Source organism: Leptonychotes weddellii, chromosome 4 (genome assembly GCF_054177405.1).
Source record: "Leptonychotes weddellii isolate Sample4059 chromosome 4, ASM5417740v2, whole genome shotgun sequence".
NCBI classification, from domain to species: Eukaryota; Metazoa; Chordata; class Mammalia; order Carnivora; family Phocidae; genus Leptonychotes; species Leptonychotes weddellii.
The window spans coordinates 50630206-50646220 of NC_138372.1; the positions used below are offsets into that span (position 1 = coordinate 50630206).

Below are 16015 nucleotides of genomic sequence, written 5' to 3' on the forward strand. Positions count from 1 at the left end.
TAACATGTTCAAAACGAAACACCCTGTTTCTTTTACCTACACTGCATTCCCCTTGTCAGTAAATGGCAACTCCATCTTTGTAGTATTTAGGTCAAAATCACTGGAGTCCTCCTAGATTCCTCCCCACCATGCCCTTAACAAAATTAATCAGCAAAACCTATTGTATTTGACCTCTTCTCACTATCCACTTTGCAGTCCTGAGCCAAACCATATCATTTCTCATCCGGGTTAGTAAAAACTTCCTAACTGGTGCCCTACCCTCCACTTTTGCCTTCCTACAGTTATTATTATATGCAAGTAGCCAGAGTAATTCTTTTCACATGCAGCTCAGATCATGTCACTCCTCTGCTCAACACCTCCCATTTCTCTCACAGATCAAAGCCAGAGTCCTTCAATGGTGTGACCTTATAATAACTTTGAAATCTCTCCCTCCTCCAGACTCTCTGATCTCATCTTTAATCCCTTTCTATCTGCCTCACCTACACCAAAAAACATCACTGATGTCCTTGCTGTTCTTTGAACAGGACAAGCAAGATTCTGCCTCAGGGTCTTTGCATATCTCTAGAAAGCTCTTCCTCCAGAGAGAAGGAAAGTCACCTTCTTAGACAGGCCTTCCTCATCTTCATCTTCCTTAAAAAAAAAAAAAATCCCCACTCCTACTTCTAGCACTTCCTAACCCCTTTTTGCTTTATTTTTTTCTAAACATTTATCACCACATGGTATATCATATATTTATTTGTTTCCACCAGAATGTGTGCTCCATGAAGGTTGGGACTTTATCTGTTTTGTTTTTGTTTTTGTTTTTTCAAGCATAAACTGCCCCACAAGGGGAATTTTATTGATGGCACTAGTTTATTTCCCTCTTAAAAGACCAACTGCAACCAAATGAAGTAAAAATAACCTCAAGATTTTATTGTCTTCATGATATAACAAAATATGAAGCTTAGAACTGGATCACTTGGCCCTTTCTTTTCTCATATCCTCCCAATTCAAAATGCTTGCATCTCTTAATAGCCAGCATTCTCTTAGATCTGCAGTTGGGCTCAACACATTCAAACCTCAGCACAATCTTCTTTGTAGTTTTAGGCTTTTTCCAGAAAATCGGCTTAGTCTGCCCACCATAGCCACTCTGCTTCCTGTCATAACACTGCTTTCCCTGGGCATAAAGAGAATCTTTGCCTTTCTTGTACTGTGTCACTTTGTGGGGTTGGTCCTTGCCACACTTGCAGAAAGTCCGGCGGGTTTTAGGAACATTCACCATGTTTTGAATGGTGAATGTTCTCGCCATTCACCATGCTTGTGAGAGCGCTATGGGCTCAGAAAGAAAGAGTGGGACTTTTATCTGTTTTGTCCATTGTTGTATTCCCAGTGTCTAAAGTAGCGCTTGGACCATAGTGGATGTTAAATAAATATCTGTTGAATGAGTGGCTAAATAAATGGAAAACACTATTCACCATTATCATCATAAATTGTCAGTGTTTATTGAAAATCTATTAAAAACAACTAGGGTGAGATGCATGGGAAACTTCAGAGACATATAAATCATGCTGACTCCCTTCAAAAAATAATCTGGTATGTATTAGTAAGCATACCGAAACCAGAAATAGAAATAAGAAATTTGAAAACTTTGTAATATATGGGTTTATATTAAAATAGCCCCAAAGTTATAGTCATTCATTCATTATTACTGATTCTTCATCTAAAACAGTGTTTGTGATCTAGGTGCTAACATGAAGTTAGACTTTAAAAGCAGAATTAAATTACCTAATAACTATGGTTAATGTTGGTTTAAGAATATATTTCCATTTTGACTGTGGTCTCAATATAAAAGATAAAAGAATTAGCCACAAACCAAGGACACGCATGTGGTTTTCTCTAACTGGAAAATACTCAGAGATGCCCTACTTGCTACTTAACCCATATTTGCCATTTTCTTATTTTCACATTTGAAATCTTATTGAGCATGAGTTTAGCATACCTTAAAACAAACTCTCCGTAATTTATTTACATTCCATCTTATTTCAAAAAAATATATAAGGGAACTATGCAAACACCTGAATTTAATGGAAGGATTTGATTTCAGATACAAGTAATATAAAAGAAATTTTGCTTGTTGAAATATAACAACTTTTAAGGTTTCATTTGTATTCTTTAGAATGTGTAAAAGTCTTATCATAAATACCTTTTAATCCACAGTAATAATTGTGTGTTTAATAAGCCCTTTATTGTTGTTAAGCCATCGGCTCCATGCTTCCTTATCTCACTCACTTATCCTATTTACTCATGATTACATCGATGTTATTCTTTCTGTTGTATGGATGAGTCAACTGAAGTACATAGAGGTTAAGTAACTGGCTCCAAGTCCCACATTTTATTGAGGGGCAGAGCTGGGATTTGAACCTAGGTTTTTTTTCTAAAACCCAAGCCCTCTGCTTTTCATCACTATGATATGTCCTTGTCCTCTCCTGGTGTTCATAGTGATCTCCCTGCTGTTGAGAGGAAAGAGGCAGCACTGGAAAATAGGCACTGAGGGTTAAAAACCTACGCTGAACTAGAGTAGCAGCTGCCACCTTCATTCCAGGTAGACCCCTCACCCCTATCCACGTATCCCTGTCAGCCTTAGAGAGATTCCTTGGTTGCCTGCTGAGATTATCCTGCTCTGGTGGTGGCAATAAGTTTAAAATACAGATGTGTAAATTCTGTAGTATTTTGATTCATAAATGCATTTATTGCTTGGTAGAGTGAGGCTGGTTCCTCTTCCCCCCCCTGGAGTTCTGTGTCTCAGCAAGCATGCCACTTTGGATTCTAACAGATCATAGTGGCCAGCAAGTTATAATCCGGGCTGGGGTATTGTGGGGCTGGAGAAATTCGGGCCATTGCTAAATAGATGCATAGTAGTAACAGGACCTGAAGTGCAGCTGTAGAGATGAAATGATTGTGATTTTTCAACTCTTCCTTTCCCATAAATCCTATCAAGTCAGTCCCCCAGGACAGAAAAAAGTTGATGGTATTAGATAAAGAAACCGAGCAGTGCTTGCCTCAGCAGCACAAATACTATATATAATTGTAACAGTGCAGAGAAAATGAACATGACCCCTAATCAAAGATGACATACAAATTAGTGAAGCGTTTCTGTTTGTTAAATGTAAGAATTTAGGGTACTTGTCTTTTCACTTTTGTTCAAATTCCAAGGTTATTTCCCTCCAAGTTAGTAGATGTATACTAAGTTAGGTTTCACGATGTAATACAATTAACGTAGGAATCTACAAGTAATATACCGAACAGATAATATAGAGCTAGGGCTTAGACCATGGCCACAGCTATCAAAGCAGGAACAAAAGATAAGAAAATAATAGCTAAGGAAATACTTCACCTTCTTTGGTTCGCTCTTAAGTGATGGAGGAAAAGTTGTTAAAAATGGTAAACTGAGGACATCAGAAAGGCAGCATGCTGTTGACAACAAGAGAGAAACGGGCAAGAAGAAGAATTTACAAGTTGTAAATATGCTACAGTTCTGGTCTCAGGCAGATCTCCAAATGCAGCTCCCAGTGAGAGTGCAGATACTCAGTAGCTGTATGTGTGGAATGTTTTGTCCATTGTTGTGATTGAAACCAGGAAGATGAGTGAGCTGAGGGAAAAGGCAAGCACTAAGAGCTGACCCTCACTATGGTGGGGTTAGAGGAGTAGGGAGGGCAACCCAAGTGGAGGGTTGGAGGAGGAAAGATATCACTAAGCAAGTGTGAGAAAAAGATGTAGGCTCTCTCACCCAGAAGACAGGGTCTGGGTAGCCAAGGGAAGGAAGACTTGTAAGTTATCAAGAGGGATGGATGCTACAAAGAGGATTCAGGGGACTTCACCTTGGAAAGGATGCCATTTTAGAAGAGTAGTTTCATGGGAAAAGTGAAGGCAGAAATCACAACAAAAAGCTTAAAGAACAAGTGGAAATGGTAATTTGGATGTAGTTACCAGGGATGTAGAAAATCTGACTGAGAAGCTTAAGAAAAGGAAATAAAAGGAGTTGGTAGTTCAAAGGGTTCAAGAAATGCAAACTTAGTGAAGTCTAGTGAAAACCACTTTCATGTTATGAATGGATCTGACTATAGGTAATGGTGTATAAGAGTCTGAGGTGGCTCAATATTTATCTCTGCAGATTTTCCTCATGAGTTCTAAACCAACTGAGAGAAATCAAAAAGCCAATAGGTGAAAATAGAAATATAAAAATAGTTATGTTTAAATATTTTAAAATATATATTTAAATAACTAAACATTTAAAATATTTTATAATATTTATTACTGAAGAAGCTTGTTAATGGAGGGCATGGTTTTGGTATGTGGCAACAGTGAACTTTCTAATACTGATCTTCCCAGACTAAACAGATTTACTGCCCTTGCCCTCAATCACAGCCAGTATTAGACAGCTGCACATCCCCACTTGAGGGCCAACTCCTCTAAATCTTACAGCTTATTGGAGAAGACCAGAAAAGGTCATTTCTGTGGTCTTCTGACTCCCAAGGGAAAACGGGAGAGAGGAAGGGACTGTGAGGTATGCAGTCCAGTTCTTCATAAGTAGAATCATGCCCACCTTCAAGAGGGATGAGAGAGGGAGGGACAAGACAGAACAGAGGAGTTTTGAGGACAGTTTCTCCTCACAGAAACCAGAAACCAGAAAAGGATGGAAGAAACATTTCCCAATACTCCCCTCACCACTACCTCCAGCCCCTACCCCCTAAAAATACTGTGGAGTAGAAATTTTTAAGACTGATTAAGTAATCTCTCCACCCAACATGGGGCTCCAACTCAGGACCCCCAGATCAAGAGTTGCATGCTCTACTGACTGAGCCAGCCAGGTGCCCCAGAAATTTTTAACAGACTTACAAAGAGGCTCAAACTTGCTAACCAAAGTCAATGGAAATTAATAAAATTTAAAATTTTAGCCTTAACAATGACATTTGAAATTTCACTAAGCTAAACTGGCTGATTAGAGATCCTCACTCATTCAATGATAAAAACTTAAATGAACATAATTTGAAGTGATGATTTAGTAGCTCTATCTCTCACTCCAAACTGTGCCTCTCCCCTCTATCTTCTCCATCCTCTTTGGCAGCAAATGACTTCCTTTCCCCTTACCTAATCAGCCCCCAGATCTGGTCAGCTCTGGTTTCAAAGTCCACAGGAAGTCTTTTTGATCTTGTCTGCTCTACTTCAAGTTACTTCTTGCACATTCATGCTCCAGAGGATGAACTTTCTGAACTTCCTTGAAAATGGCATGCCACTTCATTTATTCATTTTAGAACATGCCGGGGGGGGGTTGTTGTTGATGTTGTTGTTGTTTTCCCCCAGAAGATCGGTCTTTCTCTACCCCATCCAGATCTCTCACCCTATCCTGATCCTTCTTGCCATTCTTAACCCTCACTCTACACCTGGTAGAAATGTCTGACTCAAAGCCCTTGTACTGAGTTCCTATGCATTGCTCCTTCCCAGAGGGTACTCATTTATTTCAAGCTCTGTCTAGAGTCGACTTATCTAGTAGGCATAGTGGGCACAGTGCCCAGGGCCCATGATACTTTCAGGAGTCCATGAAAATGCTTAATTTAATTTAAAATCAGAAGAAAAGGGGCACCTGGGTGGCTCAGTTGGCTAAGTGGCTGCCTTCAGCTTGGGTCGTGATCCCAGAGTCCTGGGATCAAGCCCCACATCGGGCTCTTGCTCAGCGGCGAGCCTGCTTCTCCCTCTGCTTGCCGCTCCCGCTCCCCCCGTTTGTGCTTGCTCTCTCCCCTCCCCTGTGTCAAGTAAATAAATAAAATCTTAAAAAATAAATAAAATAAAATCAGAAGAAAAAATAAACCATTAGGTCAAAGAAAATGTTTAAGATGTAATATTAATATATTTGCTTTTATATCAACTGTTGTAAAACATAATCTATATGAACATATATATGTATCTATATAAACATACACACACCCACACACATATATACTATTTTTCTCTTGATGGAAGAATGAGTCCGTAAAGGCAAAACGACTTAGGGCCCATGAAAGTCATAGTGTGACTCTGAACAGTCTTGAATTTATTTTTTAAAATTTTCAAAATGAAATAATTTTTGTATTCTGAAAGCAGGCTAAAAGAGTAGCATAAAAAATTGAGGAATAACTCATTCAAACCAAATGTAACTGGTCATCATAATCTTTTTTTTTTTTTTAAGTTTAGAGACAGAAGAAGAGCAACAATATCTTTCTTCAAGTTATATTAACATCTCCACTGATTCATTGCAAGGTGGCAAGAAATATTTGGTTTGGGTCCAAGCTGCAAATGCACTGGGCACGGAGAAGTCAAAACAACTGCAAATTAATCTGGATGATATAGGTAAAGGATGAGAAATAGTATGTCTTTACAACTAAACAATTTATTTGTGCTGACCTAGACGAATGAAGTCTAGATCTGAAAGGAGTTCCCCTGAAGTTCCTGCAGGTCATGATATAGAAAACAAGAATTACCCATAATTGACCAGCCCAAAACAACTCAAAGATAAGTACTGCTACCATTTTGTTGTATATCCTTCCAGTCTTATTTCTACAGGGGTGCCTGTGGTTTTACACATATTTATCGAGAAGTTCTTATGTTCAAGCATTGTTCTAAGGGCTAGGGAGAGTAAGATAAGCAAGGTATCTGCTGCCCTAAATATCTTGCAAATCTACCAGGGAAGATGGAAAGAAACAAGGATTATAATAAACTGTGATGAGTCTTACATTGTGAGAAGTACAGCATAATAAATGATTCTACTGAACATACTATTTTGGAAGTTATGGGCTTTTTTTTTTTTAATTTTACAAAAATCATAAAAAATGGTGAATTATGCGGACATCTCTGTTTTTACCAGCCAGATTTTACAATGTTAACATTTTTGCTTCAGATATTTTAGACCTTGCCTTCTAAAACTTATAGAATAAATACTTCTATTGATTTAATCTACAGTATAATTTTTAATGAATGTCTTTAATTAGTCCCTTATTGTTGGAGATTTAGGCTGTTTTCAAATTTTCACCATTATAAACTATACTGCCATAAACAACCTTTTGGATAAATTTTTTCATAGTAGTTGTTTTCTTTTTCCTTTTTTTTTTAAAAAGATTTTATTTATTTATTTATTTGAGAGAGAGAGAGGGAGAGTGCCTATGAGCATGGGGGGGAGGGGTAGAGGGAGAGGGAGGAGCAGACTCCCCACTGAGCAGGGAGCCCAATGCAGCTCCATCCCAGGACCCTGAAATCATGACCTGAGCCAAAGGCAACTGCTCAACCAACTGAGCCACCCAGGCACCCCTGTTTTCTTTTTCCTTAAGATAAATTCCAAAATGTAATTGCCCCTGAGCCTTTTACAGCTACATCCCAGTCCTAAAGCCAAAGTTCAGCCAAAGAGCACCAAGTGAATCACCCTTTGTTTGGACATCCTAGTACCAATTATTTCTGTTTTTATTATTAAGGATGATTTCAGTTAAGCTCACGTTTATGGAGCATTTTTTCAGTGCTACCTGCTTTTACATAAATTACCTCATTTAACCTCCCACAACAACCCTAGTAGAAGAGATTGTAATTTCTACTTGAGGGAACCAAGGCTAGGTGACATTAAAAATTTTGAGACTGTGGAGCTAGGAAGCTCTAATTCCAAATCCTCATCTTCTATCCTCAATCTTTATTTAAAAGCATGCGATGTGTCTGACAACTTCCCTGCTGATTAGTGATCTAGGGGATGTGACACTTTCTTGGGTATCCTTTGGGGACCACTGGGGTCTTTCATTGGAACTAATATCTCAACTTCTCAACTTCTGCCTCAACCAAACTCAACTATTCCAGCTAACAGGATTGGCCTAAAAGTCTGTCCTTATGCTCTGAATATTGGATTTGAAAACAAACACTGCTCACTATGATGATATATTCCTCCATGTATAGTTCTCTTGACCATGGTGCACATGTTTTTGTAAATTTACCATTAGAGGTAGGATGCCATAAAATGTCCTTTTCTTAAAACAGATTCCCCTCAGTGGATTAATGATGTTTAAAGGCTACCATGTTCTGTATCATTTTGGCAATATCATTTTTTAGAACTAATGTATTAGTAGTAGTATTACTGCTATTATTACCATTGTGATCTTATGATCTTACTATCATCAATCAATTTATTAAACACCTACAGTGTTCCAGACAATTAGCATGCAAATCACACTTAATTCTGGAGACAATCATACATGGTACTACTGTGCCCATTTTACAGATAAAGAAAGAGATAAAATAATTTGCTCAAGGTGCCACAGCTAGTAAGGAGGACAGCCAGATTTCCTTGCAGACTTGCTGACTTGCGAATAAGGTTAATCACCACCCCGCCTCCCACAAAGGGAAAATCTCATCTGGCCACCACCTCCAAATCTGACTTCTCACACTGAGAACCAGGGAGCTTCTTGTTTGGAGTTGTTCTTCCACCTGCTTTTTTTTCTTTTCTAAACCTCAAAACAGACTCTTCAAAACTCAGGTGGAAAAACAGGTTGATTGTGTAGGATGTTCCACCCAACAAAGCCACCAGATAAATAAACATGCTATATAATAAATGAGCTATACTCATTTGTGACACTTTTAAGAATGAGACATTGCACGTTAGATAAATGAACTGTTCTATGAAGCTGGGGACAGAGGACTCTCCTGAGAACAATTTTCACATAACAGCTACAGGATTGGGTTTTAATTAAGTTAGGGAGGCTGTGCTGAAAGGCAGTCCCGAGCTCATAGCGCAGTAACACTGTGCCTAAGTGACTGTGAGAGGGATGCTTCAGCTTCTCCTGTGGAGAAATAAATGGCCCGCAGTGTCTTCCAGCTGCCATTTGTGAACGTTAATTCTCATGTAGGTAAATATGTGCCGTTGGGAAGATACCAAACAACTATAAATCTGGTTCTTCATTTCAATACAAGTGAAAACTAAACACATGGCATCTATGATGGATTTGACAGTTTTTTAAAAACCTAAGATATGATGGGAACATTTGAAACCTAAGCAATGAGAGCAAACATTCAACATTTGAGTCATTTAACAAAGTACATAGTCAAGTATTTATTATATAGCATGTTTATTTGAAAACATATGAGGTCATGCAAACTTAAAGCTTAGTTCTCTACTGCATTGACCTGCCCTGTGCTAAGACTCTATCCTAAACAGGACTTACTATTCCATCTGCATTTCTCATAAGACTAAACAGACTTTTGCTTCGTCCCCAGAGTATTTCTTTCTGCAGAAGGGTCTCAGGAATGCTTGTGCTACTCTACCAAGAGCAGGCCTGACTCAGAGATGAGAGAGAAGATTGGGTGGGTAATTTAGCCTCAGGGTGCTTAAATGGTCCCAAGTGGTCTCAGAGCCCTGGGAAACACTTCCCTGACTATAGAAATCTGCAAATACTGATCCTTATTACAAGAAGCCTACACTACCAAAAGGAAATCAACTGTGGCATTCAGATAATAGAAGTTAAGTACAGTAAGCTCTTTAATTAGACTGATTTTGCTACTTCCTTCCTATGTTAGCTTTAGCCCAAGGATTTTATTATAGCACTGTGCTACTAAACAGAAAATCTTTAATTTTTATATTTCTCTATAAATCATATACCAGGGCATATAATTTTAGATAATAAATCATTAATAATAAAACAATCATATTCCCAAAGAATACTTTATACATCTAGAGTAAATGAAAAGGAAACTAATCCATAGAGAATATTAAGCTATAATAATGGTCCTTAAAAACACATACGTAGGCTCTTCAGTTCTTTGTTAAATAATATGTCTAACAAAACCATAGGTTTTCATCATTCTGTGGTGCCATAGGAGAAATGGGAAATGCCAGTGATTTCATTCTGTTCAGACAGAACAAATGTATAAGAATTAATACAGTTTAGAAATACAGAGATTCCAGTTACACCATTACTCCTAGTACAACAAAATGATAGTAATATAACCCATCAGAATTTTAGTTTCCTTTTGAAAATTATTATCACAGAGCATGGCAATAATTTGTAAAGTCTTAGAGTCTTAGGAGACTTGCTTTGTTCAAATCATACTTTCAAGTACAGATTTATTTTAAGAGGGACCAAAATAAGTTAGCAATAGATTTAATTATTCATATAAGTTTCCCTATGACACAAGAGAATAAAAATATTGTGAAAGGTCTCAATTTAATATCTTATCAAATCAGATTCTCTGAACTAAATTTAGAAGGCAAAACATCATTTTTCCCTAAACAGATGCAGGAAGAAAGAGATATCTCCTTTATCTCTTTTTCACTCTCTTTTGTTAATAAGTCCAGGCTTTGGAATTTCATTAGTTAGGATTAGAAGGGAATAGGGGATGGGGGAAAGGTGGACTATAAGAGTGCCACTTAAAAGAAATGGAAAATAGGTTGAATAGAATTTCACTTAACAAGCTTTCTCCTACATAATAGCTTAGAAAACAAGAAAAAATTCATTAATTGTTAATTAGATCATGAAATTGTTTAGTTTTAACATGTCTATATATTGATGAAAAGATACTGATCTCTCCCAAGGCAAGTTTTAAACTGCTGAGTATTTATTTATTTATTTTTCTAGTGATACCTTCTGCATCCATCATTTCCAGGGCTGAGGATATAAATACTACAGTGCCTAAGACTGTAATTCACTGGCATAGTCAAACAAAAATTGAAAAGGTTTCCTGTGAAATGAGATACAGGACTACAACAAACCAAACTTGGAAGGTAAGCTAACTTCCACTATTCTTTAGCCCGTAAGTGAATGAAAGAAAAGCCAACCCACATGATCTATTTTACATGTTTTTATCTGTTTGTCTGATACTCAAACCACTCTAGCTTGTTGGTTTGTTTTTTTTTTTCAGTAATCTCTACGTCCAACATGGGGCTCGAACTCATGGCCCCGAGAACAAGAGCTGCATGCTCTACCGATAGCCAGCCAGGTGCTCCTTAAACCACTCTAGTTTTATTTTTTTTTTAATTTTATTTAATTTATTTGAGAGAGAGAGGAAGAGGGGGAGGGGCAGAGGGAGAGAGAGACTCTGCAGCTGACTCTGCGCTGAGTGCGAGCCCGACTCGGGGCTAGATCCCACGACTCCGAGATCATGACCTGAGCCAAAACCAAGAGCCAAGGCTCAACCGAATGAACCACCCAGGGGCCCTAAACCACTCTAGTTTTAATAATCATTTCCGTATGCTTCCAAAGGGAGAGATGTTTCCTAAAAATGTCCTCTTACCTTTTTAAAGTTGCTAAATAGACAAGTGTCCAACTAAGAGGGATCTATTTGGCTCTTTGTAATTCCATGCCTCCTAGAGTGAAATTTCCATCAGTGATGATACATAAGATGTAAGCATTCCATGCTGAAATTTAAAGGCATCTCCAGTAATAACTTCAAAAAAAAGGACTTCAGATTTATGAGAGTCTCTTTTTAAATTAAAAATGCAACTCAAAATGTAAGATTTGTTACTAATATAGGCCTCAGTCTTATATGAGGCTAAGGTAAAAAGTGAATGTCTAGACAAACTAACTATCCTTAAATACCAATGGTAAGTTACCAATTGACTTAGGAGAGGCATAGGTACAAGGTTCATGAATGAAATCACGTCACGCAACAGCACCTGTGAACGTTATAATAAAAACTAATTTGAACTATGGAAGAACACTAGTCTGAGGAAAAAGCTCCAATTCTGGTGTATTTTAAAAGAAATGCCCTTTTATTATTTTTAAGTACAATAAACTGCCATTTAGTCAAACTAATTAAGGAGTGGAGTTTCTAGCTTTGTTTAATTAAGAGTTATGTAACATGTTTGACTTCATCTGTTTTCAGGGAGTTAAAAAAATGGTATATATTTAATACTAATCTTTGGAGTCATGCTAACCATCAGTTTTGCTGCAGAGCACTGTGTTTAGAGTGTCAAGAAGGTGAAGGTAAAACTATACTGATTTCATGACATACTTTAAAGACTATTCTCTAAAAGTAAATCCCTGACATCAACTTGTTTATTTACCACCCTTCATTTAAATCAGAAAAGTGGTATGAACTTTACAGTTTAGATTACATTTAGATGTGAGCCCATGTTCTGCATCATTTGGCCAATTACCAAGTGAAGATCCCGCTGGACTCACTGACTAAACAGCTGTGGCATCTGCGTGCCCAGCAAGCCCGTGCTGAAAGCCTGGGACAAGCGGTATAAAAACAAAACACAACTCCACAGTCAATCTTCTTGCAAATGTGGAATTTAGGTAAATTTGAAAACAACCCAACTGAAATCCTCTGAGTCTTAGATATTGAGTCAATAGGATTTTATTCTAATAGGACACCTGGGGCCTTTTGTTTAGTGTCATGATCATAGGATGATATTGATAATACAAAACTCCCTTATTTGGCATAATTAGGAGGAGATTATAGGCTATGAGAATGTTTAGAAAATAGAAAGTAGGGGCGCCTGGGTGGCTCAGTCGTTTAGCGTCTGCCTTCGGCTCAGGTCATGATCACAGGGTCCTGGGATCTAGCCCCGCATCGGGCTCCCTGCTCAGCGGGAAGCCTGCTTCTCCCTCTCCCACTCCCCCTGCTTGTGTTCCCTCTCTCGTTTCTCTGTCAAATAAAGAAATAAAATCTTAAAAAAAAAAAAAAAAAGAATTGTCTTAAAAAAAAAGATTGGGTTTTCACAGAAGAATCCCTCAGTAGGGTTGATAGTTTGCTCTTTTTTTTTTTTTTTTAAATCTTGACAGTTTCAACTTTCTTTTTCATGAGTGTCTGGTAACTGTTGCCTCCTGGTTGTTGCCTAAGTGCATTTCTAGACATATTTTATGGTTAGTTTCAATCGTGCTTTACTTTTTTTCAGTCAATCTACTTATCACAACATACGGAAGATATGTAAATACCCTGGTTTCTCTCTCCTATTTGAACCAGCTTGTTAAGGGGTTGTCTTTCATTACATTTTATAGCAAACCATAGTGCCCCAGAAAATGATTTGTAAGTTTAGACCTCAGCTATGTTCATGACTATCTTCCCCTGGGTTTTCATAGCTCAACATTCTTAAATGTTTTATTTTCTCTCTCACACAAACATATATATATATAATAATAGGCTCTATAGAATCAACAAAAGTCTACAATAAGGACCAATTTAACAGCTTAGTTTATGAATAATTTTTTCCAAAAGTCATCACTAGAAAGTGAAATTATTTCATCATTCATGAAGAATTATTGATGTAAATATCCAACTGCAGAGGGAATGAGAGAGAGAGATTGAGGGGCAGGGTGAAAGAGAGTCTAGATTCAAACAATTGCTCTTAGGTCCCCCACTTCTTCCATCCCATTAAAATCAGCTACTCCAAAACTAAGAATATATTACATTTTGGATTTGACTTGAGCTTTAAAAGCTTGAGAGCACCGTCAAACACAAAGCAATGTGTATTTCACTTTTAATGTTAAATAACATGTATTTGATTATTTATGGTCATGTTTTATATAAAGTGCCCTCTTCTTTGTTTTCCCAGGGTCCAAAGGAATGCCTGGAACATAATAGGTGCTCCATACATTTCTGTCTGAATGCAATAATTGCTTGTTTTCAAAGCACACTGTATTTTTCATCGTTGTTATTCATTCATTTTAGGTTAAAGAATTTGACACCAATTTTACATATGAGCAACAGTCAGAGTTCTCCTTGGAGTCAAATATTAATTATATATTTCAAGTGAGATGCCAAGAAACAGGTAAAAAATATTGGCAGCCCTGGAGTTCACCCTTTTCTCATAAAACAGCTGAAACAGGTGAGTGTATTTATATATTTAATCTCTTAGGCTTTTCTTTTGACCTCTGTCTTTTCTATATATATATATGTATATATATATATACTTTCTTCTTGACATAACAAAATTGACAAAACTATTGTCAGGCAGGTGGTTACATTTAAATTGTCATTTTGTTTTGATTTTGTTAAGGCTGACTACAATTTATGTAATGGTTCTCAAACATTCTTGGGCATAAAACCCAATTAAAACCACCTGGTATGAATGTTCATTGTCCCTGCTCCCAGAGGGTCTGTGTCTACCAGTCTAAGGGAGTGGGTGGGTGGGGGTGCTCAAGAGTAAGCATTTCTTACAAACATCTGGACTGACTATGAAGCATGTAATTATCTAAGACTTTGTTTTGAAACACATTATTAAGAGTTACGTTAAACTCTTCAGACCACTCTGATGAAATATATTCTCCTAAGAGAGACACAAATCAAATCATATCAATAAATATTGATTACCTACTGTGTGCAAAGTAATCAGAAAGTTAATGGGATTATTTAATTCTCTTCTCAGCAAAATCTAGCTGACCTATTGTTTAGATATTTCCCTGCTCTTAATATGATTAGTTTAATTTTCCATCCATTTACACATGTCATTCAATAAAATCTTGGCTAAATAGACTTCAATAGTAAGCAAACAAAGTGAATCTATTGTTAAGTGTCATAATACTCCATAATGGCTCCCATTAACCTCATGATGTTTATTGTAGGGAGCTTATATCTTAGATTGAAATTTTTCTTTTCAGAGCTGAAGCACTTAATTATAATCACAGGATTGTTAATACCATCTTTATTATAATAATATAGCATCTTAGAACTGAGGTTTTTGGTTTTTTTTTTTAAGCACTTTGGCATACATTATAAACGTTGATGGCTTCCACATCAGCAGAGGGAATGAAATGGCAGACTAAACAATTCTTTTGGCGCCCCCTAATGCCCAAATCTTAGAAATGCATTATCAAGGGAATAATTTGCAATGCTATCAGTTCCTTTTTATTTTTATTTTTTATTAAAGATTTTATTTACTTATTTGAGAGAGAGAGAGTAAGAGAAAGAGAGTACAAGCAAGGGGGAGCGGCAGAGGGGGAGGGAGAAGGAGGCTCCCTGATGAGCAGGGAGCCTGATGTGGGACTCGATCCCAGGACGCACGGATCATGAGCTGAGCTGAAGGCAAATGGTTAACCGACTGAGCCACCCAGGCGCTCTATCAGTTCCTTTTTAAAAGTTAGTTTTTAAATTAAATATTCTTTTTAAAATTTATATTGCTAAAAGTTCTTAGGACTTTAGGTGCCATTTTATAACAGTGAGAATTTAGTTGATAACTCAGTTATTTTTAAATGAAATTTAGAATTGTCCATCAAGATGATTCAAATTCATAACTAATATTTACTTACCACTTGCAAAGTACTACTATGTATAAGCTTGTCTCATCTTTACACCAGCCATATTTGGTAGTCAACTTGGCACCATTTTACAAATGAGAAAACTGAGGCATGACTTGCTAAATAGCACATTGCTAGTGACTAATAGTGCCTAAACAAGAACGCACGTTTTCTTAGTCATCACCAGCTCTCAGCAATTTCATCAATTTCTTTCTTTAACTGATTACATCAAAGTAAAGGAACAGCTTATTAAAATATTCTTCAAGTTAAATATAGGACCACAAATGTTCTCCTTTAAAGGCAAAGGTCCTAAATCTCAGGTGGAAGAAAATAGAAACCACAGCCACCCTACAATGAGTCTAGATGTAAAGTCTTTGTTTCCTAATGGGAAAAAAAAAATCACTTAAGAGGCAAAAATGCTAGTTAAAATTAAATATCCCTGAAAACCTGCATCTATCCAATTTAATACGTAGCTAAGAGGAACCATAAACTTCTTCTGGTACAAATTTCTTCTAAGACACATTAAATGAAAAACGGTGACTATGTGTAGGGAAAGTGCTAATATTAAATCTTTTCGAAATTTCTTTTTTTTGTTGTTAGCAAAAGCAATGCAAATTTATTGTAATCTACAACCTAGAAATAACTGCTGTTTACATTTTTTTAGCTAATGTTTTTCCTGTGCACATATTTTTATTATTGAAGTATAATTAACATACAATGATACATTAATTTTAGGTGTATGGCATTGATTCAACAATTCTACACATTAATCACCATAAGTGTAGTCACCATCTGTC

At 36.9% G+C, this 16015-nt stretch overlaps 2 protein-coding genes and 1 non-coding gene across 3 annotated transcripts in view; 2 read left to right on the top strand and 1 right to left on the bottom strand.

Moving 5' to 3' along the window:
- IL23R (interleukin 23 receptor) overlaps positions 1-16015 on the top strand; it is a 54361-nt gene that overhangs the window by 16880 nt on the left and 21466 nt on the right. The window contains exons 5-7 of the mRNA XM_006735428.3: positions 6203-6363; positions 10617-10762; positions 13654-13810. Of these exons, the coding sequence (XP_006735491.1) occupies positions 6203-6363; positions 10617-10762; positions 13654-13810 (464 nt within the window). The remainder of the gene's footprint in view (positions 1-6202; positions 6364-10616; positions 10763-13653; positions 13811-16015) is intronic.
- LOC102741079 (large ribosomal subunit protein eL42-like) lies at positions 804-1405 on the bottom strand. The gene has a single exon (XM_031030318.2). The coding sequence runs from the start codon at positions 1286-1288 to the stop codon at positions 944-946; it is 345 nt and encodes a 114-aa protein (XP_030886178.2). The 5' UTR covers positions 1289-1405; the 3' UTR covers positions 804-943.
- Positions 3031-3141, top strand: LOC115941620 (U6 spliceosomal RNA). The gene has a single exon (XR_004076358.1). It is a non-coding gene; the product is annotated as a U6 spliceosomal RNA (small nuclear RNA).